Source organism: Priapulus caudatus, unplaced genomic scaffold, assembly GCF_000485595.1.
Source record: "Priapulus caudatus unplaced genomic scaffold, Priapulus_caudatus-5.0.1 Scaffold225, whole genome shotgun sequence".
Classification (NCBI taxonomy): domain Eukaryota; kingdom Metazoa; phylum Priapulida; class Priapulimorpha; order Priapulimorphida; family Priapulidae; genus Priapulus; species Priapulus caudatus.
Window position 1 is genome coordinate 482,896 of NW_014577286.1, and position 9,546 is coordinate 492,441.

Sequence of the window (9,546 nt, forward strand, 5' to 3'; positions counted from 1 at the left end):
GGGTGAACTTGCTGGTTTGCTGGTTCCAAATCGAGTTCACCTCTCATAAATCAGAAAACCTGACATATACTAGTGTTGGAATTAGCAGCTCGTCCCATAGTCCCTGACTGGTAACTTTTCAGCAGGGCTGGTTACTTTTGGAGCAGGACTGGCTAATTTTCAAGAAAATTACTGTAGCTTATATTGCGGATTTAGAATTTTTTTTAATGAGGACCGGATGGAATTTTTGTCTTATTTCTAACACTGCATATATATACCAACTATACTGATATTGTAAATCTTATATCATTTTACTCATTTGTATTATGTAGTTTTACTATCGACAGCTTTACAATACTGTTCTGGATCTGACTTACCACTTGCCTTTGGCTATGTCCACTGTTTGTATTTTGTTATTGTGGGCTCTACCCCTAGTGTTATGTACAAAAAATACAATGGCAGGAGTGGTCAATAAGTGTACCAGTCTACTCTACTTCGTGTTAGACTGGGTTACCTGCCCCGTAATAATGCCGTTAGAAATTAATTCACGATTAAGATTTCTTGATGAGCTAGAAAACACTCGGATTTGAAGTATGAAAATGAACATTATTGTGCCAGCTAGCCTACACCAGTTGGTTGGGATTGAATGTCAGTTCAGATGCAAAATATTGAAAGCAAAAGGTTACACACCATAGATTAATTGGGTACTATAACACGCGTATATAAGATAGCCGAGTCGGTTTATAGTCAGTGTTAGGGTTAGGTTAGGGTTGGGTTAGGACAGCCTCTGTGTATAAACAACATGTATTAATTGTTTGAACTTCTTCTGTATACACCAGCATGGCGGCTATGATATTTAGAGTGGCGGGTGCATTTTAGGATGGTAGATCGCCCGATTAGATTGCGACGATAGCCTGGCGGCCCGCCAGGCTATAAGTGCTCTTGGAGAACCCTGCATACCACTGTATATTGTCGTACTTGGGTCTGAACTTCTAAGAATTCCGGCAACAGACCATGGTTGGAATGAATACTTCACTTCACCTCTTTACTAAGTTAAATATACAAAACAAAGTTCATGTCAGATTACTGTCGATTAGTCATTCCAGTTGTTTATAACGAGCACTCACCAACTGGTATCACTTTCCCGTGGATCTTATCTGTCCATCCAGCATAGTACCTATGGGATACAGCAAGCTATAGCCAGATTAAACATTGTGTGAACAGTCAGACATGATGACTATCAAGAAGATGCATTCCTTCCGAGATGCTTTTTAACATTTAGCCACTGTTTAGTTGTGATAATACAAGAGAAAAGTAAGAATGATTTTCCTAGCACTGCACAGCGCGTTCACTACCCTCGCTTTCAAACACAGGTTCTACTATGAGTATATATGAGTATATGTATATACTATCCTTCTCTATGCTTGTCTATCCTGCCAAGCTAAATACCCAAAACCTGCTCATTTAACAATGACATAAAGTACAATTAAAATTATGGCAATGACTGGTTTTAGGTACGCTTTTACAAGATGCTATACTGCTCCTGCTATGCTTATGTTTGGCAATATGTAATACAATATATACAATATATGGCTTATATGTTATATGTTCAACTTTGAGTACACACAACACACCTTAAGCACTTGATGGTGAGGTTAACATCTGCTATGTATGCGATGTTGTAAGGCTTGCCATTATCCAGGGTCTCCAGACTCTGTATAGTGAAACGACCTCAATGACATCTGGCATACACAGGGGTAGAAATTAACTTTTTAACAAGAGAGTCCAACTTGTTTATTTTTGTTATAACTTGTTTTTTTTAACGCTGCTCTCAAAAAGAGGGAGAGAGGGAGACAAAGATTTGCTGAAAAAATGCGGTAATTCCGCGAGGCCGTGCTCTGGAACGAACTAGTTAGCATAGCGGAATTTTTAGGGAGTCACACAGACTCCTGCATATGTCAAATCAGGAAGTCCGACAGTAAATCAATTGGGATTGGTAAGTTCTTAAAACATTTGCAACATTTTAGAGCTAATTATATTAAGTGTTAAGGACAGTTACTGCAAGGTAGACACTGTCTCGCTCTATCAAGTCAGCAAGTTTGTTCATTAGGTAGCCTCTTTTTGATGCATCCATACGTCGCCATGGGGACCCAAGCTTGAATGCTTCCCTGGCTGCCTTCACAGCCTTGTCAACGTCGGCCTGAAAGAAACAAAAGCTAGTCACCAACACAAATATTGTGTCGGTGGGGTAGATGTGCGTACATGCCCGTCACATGCTTTTATCAATCACATTTTGGTCACACTATACCTCCTTGCCTAATCCAAGATTAGCCGCGAACTGAAAGCTGCTCAGTATTGTGCCGCACTAATCTAGGATGCTTGGAACCAGATCAGTTACCAATTAGTGTAAATTTCGAACGATGGAGGCTGAGGTGGAAAGACACAAAATAATGCATATATATATACTGCATTTTTACTGAGACTGATACAAATCCCACAAAAATAAACCTAGCCAAGGTATACTGAAGCTCTTTATGACATTTATGACAGTGTTACTGCTATTGGGTAATTGCACATGTTTACTGAACTACAGCACAAATATAATTAGAATAGTAGATAAAGCTAATGATTACCAGATACATATATCCCTGTTCCAAATCATCGAAGCTGACAAACCAGCAGATTACGGATTACTGAAGTTCAACCTACATTGTGACATGTAAAGTTTCAGGTGATAGACAATTTCACGTCGCTAGAATTTTCTGTGTGCACTGACCTTGTCACCCTCTGCGACGTCACAAATCTTCTCGCCTGTCGACGGGTTGATGGTAGGAAAGGTTTTCCCACTGACCGCGTCATGCCACTCGTTATTAATGAAAATCTGCATGAACCACACACACAATCAGCATTCCGTTTAGAATTGTTTTCTAATGCCAATGTCAAAGTGACACATTACAGCGGAATTAATTGCATGCTTGAAAGCACGGGCCAAGAGCGGTCAGAAAAGTCAGCCAATAATTAGACAGAAGGGAAGAGGCATTGCTTTTGTACACTGGGCGAAGAAAGCTCATTTCCAGTCATACGAACGACAGAATAGATTTGGGATAGCAGGGTCAAGTTCACGAATAAAGTTATGTAGAATGAAACCAGGAACCTTGTGGGACCCACATGGCCTTGAGAAGGGATATGCTGGGCATACACCACTAATAAGATTACAATTTGCCCTGAAAAGAACTTATGAAGCGTGTTATATGGCAAGGGAGTAGAATCACGAATTAGGAACCGGTTTAAAGAGATCGCCTAGCAAGTGGACTTTCGAAACAGGAGACTCACAGGAAGTGCTAGCTCTAGTAACTATAGCCCGCGTACGGTTGCCGCTAGCTCTAGTACTAGGTTGCCGCTGGACCCGCAACAATTGACCGTTGGTGCCAGCGGCAACTGTACGCGGGCTATAGTTACTAGAGCTGAGAGGGTCTATGTCCCCTAGGGTACTGCCGGAACGTACCCTGGTACTATCTAATATGCCGGACCGTACCTCGCCTACTCCACTAACGAGTCTAGGGAGTCGCCTACGCCTACTCCCTAACCCTAACCCTAACCCAAACCCTAACTCTACCTCTAACCATAACCCAGGGTCCGTTCCGGCAGTACCCTGGGGGACATAGACCCTATGAGCGTTACTAGAGCTAAGGAAGTGCTATATCTGCATTGCTGAGAAGGTACGAAATGTCCGAGTTTGTGATGTAATCGATTGAGACAGATCTTGGTCACTTTCGTCGAAAATGCGGGATGTAGGAGCACAGTGTCACCTCTAATTATATAATTGGACATTACGCAAAACTGGATTCGCGTAAAATTTCGTGTTAAGCTGTGGACACACTACGCGACTGAGCCGGGCAACTCTGTGGATTTTCAGCACGCTGATTGGCTGATGAATTGTACAATCGGCCGGCTCAATCGCAGACCCGGGCACACTAGGCGATTGCAGGCGGCTGGCTCAAATAATTATCAAACATGTTTGAATCGGGCGACTCGGCCGGCTGACTCGAAAATCGACCGCGACTCACTGCACACACTACGCGATTTTTCATGCGATCGAGCCGGCCGGCTCGGTCGGCCGACTCGATCGCAAGAAAAATCGCCTAGTGTGTCCACCCCTTTACGAACGTTGTTTCTTGAACGCATTCACAGGGTGACGTACGGTACCGGTATTTCTTGATATACGGAAAGTGACGGAAACACTGTTGTACATCACTTCTAGACCAATAAATTGTGCCCTAAAAATTTTTATATTCTGATGTTATTCTGATTTTGATTATTCTTATTATATTCTGATGTTGAAATAACATCAGAATATAAAAATTTTTAGGGCACAATTTATTGGTCTACATCACTTCATGATACACGTAATTTTGTGCGTCACTTCGTGATAAATGATAAGGTGCCTAAAGTGGATTTGTGCAGGGCTTTACTACATTACGTACGTCACGTACGTCACGTAGGTCTACGCCTCGCAAAAACAAACCTTGTTGTAATGCGGCTGTACATCCGTCTTAGGGTTCGGTATCTGATTCTGAGCAGATGTAGTTGCCAAGTAGCGGCTTACTAACGCGGCTGGACGACGATACGCTTTCTTGATAACGTGCAACATTTTCCCTCCGTCGTATCTCGATACCGCAAGCGTAGCAGCGTTTGCCTACAATACCTGTTACACTGCGCAGTTTATTTACCAACTCAACTGACCTACAAACGTTAAACGACGATTTTTTGCATTTCATTTTTAGGAACCAGTACGTGTCGCCATCTGTCGGACAGAATACAAGCCTGATTATTATGTCTCGGTCACAGGAATACAAAATTCGTTTCACCATCATTTGTTATGTCCACTGACCCACTGAGCTGAAAAACATCATTACTGTTATTATATACAGCTCAATTGATTGGTCACATATTTAGCAGTACTTATAGGCCACCGATTTGGTTTAGTCGATGTTATCTCTAATGCTCCGTGAGATAAGACGAATATACAACTGATATTAATAAATAATTTAAGAGTCATATTATCAGGAGTAAGATAATATAGGATCCTATATATCCTATATTATCTTACTCCTGATATTATGTATAGCATGTATTTATTTATTTATTTTGTTGAAATTATATGTTCAAACGACAGAAAGCATATACTCACTCATAGCTTTCAATCATAAATCACTATCAAAATCTCGAGTTAACTATAGGGTGCTCCGTTTTTCGGAATTTCCAGACACTGCTGTAGCTTAGTGGGAAACCCGTGTTTACGCGTGACCGCTATATACGTATGCCAAAAGTAATGGTATTTTGTTGAAACTGTATATTTGAAATAAAGAGCATATATACGATCACTAGCAGCCGTAGCAGGATGATGTGAAGAGTCTCTATCATAATGAGTCATGTTAACAATTATGAGATGACAAATCTTCCTGCAATTTCCTTTACTGTATGATATAATTATATGTATATATATATATATATATATATATATATATATATATATATATATATATATATATATATATATGTGTGTGATGTATTACAATAATATTAGGAGTGAATAACAACGAACGTTGCACACGTGCACACCACGCGCATACACACGCACGCACGCACGCACGCACGCACGCACGCACACACGCACGCTCAGCCACCTACCCCACGCACAGTATTACAGTAATAATATAGGGCCGGATTATCTGTATACAGCTTGGTACTCGAAATCCCACAGGAATAAAACTCCAGTAGACCACGCCAAGGAAAAGTCAAACGAGATGTTTAAGTGGTAGGCGGGACATAGGTATTTAGTCTGAAAGAAGGCGCTGTCAACTGCTATTATTTGACGGTCTCCAGGCACCTGTCCGTCCTAGCCAGTTATGGGAAGTGGCTGGTGTAAACTTGCCAACAGCTGCTAGTAGTCCATACAGGCAATTCAAGCTAGTTTCTCATACTACACTACAAAAAGAGATATAGATATATTCTCATGTACTTCATCAAAACCTACCAGAAAATATCTGACTGTGAGATATTTGCCAATGTGGGTATAGAATATCTCTGAACTGGTTGGATGAACGGACAGACAGGCGGACAGCCGAACGAACGGACAGACCAATGACTTGATCGATCAACTGATAAAGAATTTCAGAAATATACTTTCAATTTACTTAGTATATTAAAATCGTTTATTAGCGATCAAGATAATAGTGATGTGTTAACACTCTGACGAGAAAACTGTACAATTTGCAGTTTGTGCAGATGCCTTATTTATATAGCAGATAAATATATTCGTAATTCCATATCTGTGCCACTGTAACGGATTAAAGAAATGTTTTGCATCATACATTCAGATTAAATATCATAACCTATTTGGTATAACAGCGTGAATTCCATCCAGATTACTCGTGTCATAATCAGCAGAATGAACCCTTTGTTCATTATTTATTTATATATTATGAACCCCTCGATTCATTTATATATATATATATATATATGACATAACAACAACTGGCTTCTACACATTCAATTGAAAAATAATATCTGACAACAGTCTTTTACAAGAAAAATCAACGACTTGTGCACTCCCGCTATTAGAAACGCATACAGATATGTCGCTGCTAACCGAGTTCTAGTTTCCACGGTTACATGGCAGTTATTTGCCTGCTTACGAGGTTACCTATACGCCCATCACTAGAAATATGCGCCGATTGTCATGTCAGCTCCGCTCACGGCCGACAGTCCCTCCCCGTCGCGCCTCCTGCACGATTCCCGCAGCTTCTCAAGCACCTCCTCCGGTATCGTCAGCTTCCCGAGAAGCTTCTCCCAGTTCAGCAGCCAGGCATCCTTGTTTGACTTGCCGTGACACTGGGTGGCGCCACCGCCGACCACGAACAGCTCGCGGCTCCGCGCCGATCCGTCTTCCGCCGACCGACTCAACATGTCCGCCACGCACAGCGCCCTCTTCACGGACTCGCGGCGCGACACCCGCCGCCCGACGTACGCCACGCGCCGCGGCGGCGCACCCTGGCAGGAGATTCCGCGCGCGATGCGTTCGACCGTCGTCTCGTGACCGCTGTCGTCGCCGTCCTCGGCGGCCATGTCTGCATACAGCTCGGCGATCATGGCGGCGCGCACGGCCTCGCGCACCGGTGGCGCCACCTCGCGCCGCCGCAGCGCCATCTCGCGGCCGTCGTCCGACTCGGCGTCGTCGCTGCCGATGCCAGTCGTTAGCGTGCTGAAGTCTCTGCTTCCGAGCATGGCATCGCCGCGAGTCAGGTTGCCTGCGGATCCCGTCATCGTCAGCTGCTCCTGCAGAGCTAGTCTGTATATGTTCATCGCACCGCAGTTCTTCACGGGAATGATGTAGACGGGTGCTGCGGCGGCGGCGTCGTCGTCGGCGTCCCGGCCGGGCGGGAACAACCTCACGACGTCCTCGGCGTCGGCTGTCAACTTGTACAGCGCCATCCGGTGGTGGCTGTCACATTTGTTGAGGACGACGGCGATGTCTGAGGTCTGGCTCAGAGCGGCAGCCTCTTCCATGTCTGAGTTGCTGTCCTGGTCGGGAAAGCGGTCCTCCATGTCAAACCACGAGCCTTCCATGTCAGCCTGCAATCACAGACGCACACGCAAAGTTACGTCACCCACCGTCCGGTAAGTAGATAGGGGTTGACGATAGGTAAACTAATTGTTTTACAGAAGAATATCCCGTTGACACTACACATGAATACGTAAAACGGTGTAAAAAGTGGGTTAGCTGTGTAGTTGTGAGTGTGCATTGGCATTCGTGTGTGTGTGTGTGTGTGGTGTTGTTGTGGTGGTGCGTTCTGCCTGCGCTGTCGCGTGCGTGCGTGCGTGCGTCGTGTGCGCGTGTCACGTGTGCGCGTGCGTGGTGCGGTGTGCGAGTGCGTGTGCGTGTGTGTGCGGTGAGTGCGCAGGTGTGTGTATCTGTATGTGTGTCGGCGTGCGCGTTCGTTCGCGTGCGTGCGTGTGAGTGGCGGTGCGTAACTTGCAATCGTCGTGCGTGCGGCGTGTGCTGTGCATGCGTGCAATGCGGTGTGTACGTGCCGTAACGGTATGTGCGTGTGTGGTGTGGCGTGCGTGCGTGCGTTCGCGTGCGTGTATGTGACATGCTGTATGCGTGTGTACGTCGCGTATGTGTACTGTGTGTGTGTGCGTGCGTGCGTGCGTGCGTGCGTGCGTGCGTGCGTGCGTGCGTGTGTTTGAGTGCGTGTAAGCCGTGCGTGGTTCTTACGTTGAGATCTTCCAGGGTGCCGCTGCGATGCATCCAGCTTCCTGCCCGTTTATTCGTGGCTTCTTCTATGTCCTCATCTTCCTCACTGCCACTGAATGCCTGCGTCAGGACGAAATATCATACGTCAGGAATTTATATTTTACTATTTTCCTAGACCGTACATAGGTTTCCTACTAATATTGACATCGAGCAAACATGTATAGACGTTTCTATGGCCATCATATCATATCATTATATCATATCATATTATATTATATTATTATATCATGATATCATATCATATTATATCATCATATCATTATATATATTGGGAGTGAATAATAATAGATCTATTATTATCTATAATCTATCATCTATAATCTATAATAATCTATTATTATTCACTCCTGATATCATTATATCATATTCAGCTGTAAAATATAGGCTAGAAGCCTGTCAACGGATCTTGTTTTCACACATATATCTATCAGCATGGCCATGGCTAATTGGTATAAACGTTACATCACAAGCATACACACGCGCAACTAAAACCGCGCGCCGAATATATTCAGATTCCATAATTAATGTCCCACCGTGCTGTCGTATGTATGATTTATAATTGATAACGCTGTGTAATTACGCACTCACTTTGTTTACGTAAGCATACAGCGCGGGGATGTCACCGGCCATCTGCTTTGACGATTTCTGTTTCTTGGTGGATTTTTTGCTGCGCTGGTCCACCGTGCCAGCCGGCTGTCGCTTCCTACCTTTCGGCGGTTTGCTAGAGTGTTCTGCCTCTACCTGAATGAGCAAAGATACCTGTCTCAGAACAAGCTGGAGGGCTCGCTCTGATATCTGTATTAAACGGATGCATTACTCTAGGTTGTTTGGACATTTTCAGTTAAAATAGATTAAAATTACGCTACATAAAAAGACGTATGGTTCAATATTAATTAGGAATATTTTACATATAAGTAATAACTACTTGGCTCTAATCGTTTCTATGTAGATACACATGCACATATATTTCTGGCGCGGAAAGTTCTTGACCGTGAATGCACACGAATCCATACAACAATATGTGTTCTCTAATATTTCTGCAACCTGCTAACAGCGATTTACGCATAAAATGACATCGTATACACACGTGCGCGTGTGTGCGTGTGTGCGTGTGCGTGCGTGTGTGTGTGCGTGTGCGCGCGTGTGTGTGCGTGCGCGTGTGTGCGTGTGTGCGTGTGCGTGCGTGTGTGTGTGCGTGTGCGCGCGTGTGTGTGCGTGCGCGTGTGTGCGTGTGTGCGTGTGCGTGC

At 44.1% G+C, this 9,546-nt stretch overlaps 2 protein-coding genes across 2 annotated transcripts in view; both read right to left on the minus strand.

The window, feature by feature from the left end:
• Positions 1–4,734, minus strand: part of LOC106807611 (aldehyde dehydrogenase, mitochondrial-like) — a 29,014-nt gene extending 24,280 nt beyond the window's left edge. Inside the window, 5 exon segments of the mRNA XM_014810003.1 lie at positions 1,107–1,156; positions 1,614–1,693; positions 2,039–2,179; positions 2,756–2,860; positions 4,505–4,734. Of these exon segments, the coding sequence (XP_014665489.1) occupies positions 1,107–1,156; positions 1,614–1,693; positions 2,039–2,179; positions 2,756–2,860; positions 4,505–4,630 (502 nt within the window). The 5' untranslated portion in view covers positions 4,631–4,734.
• A 1,965-nt stretch (positions 4,735–6,699) lies between these two features.
• LOC106807605 overlaps positions 6,700–9,546 on the minus strand; it is a 16,783-nt gene continuing 13,936 nt past the window's right edge. Inside the window, exons 3-5 of the mRNA XM_014809999.1 lie at positions 8,888–9,040; positions 8,261–8,359; positions 6,700–7,614 (exon numbers count right to left, since the gene is read on the minus strand). Coding sequence (XP_014665485.1) covers positions 6,700–7,614; positions 8,261–8,359; positions 8,888–8,929 — 1,056 coding nt within the window. The 5' untranslated portion in view covers positions 8,930–9,040. The remainder of the gene's footprint in view (positions 7,615–8,260; positions 8,360–8,887; positions 9,041–9,546) is intronic.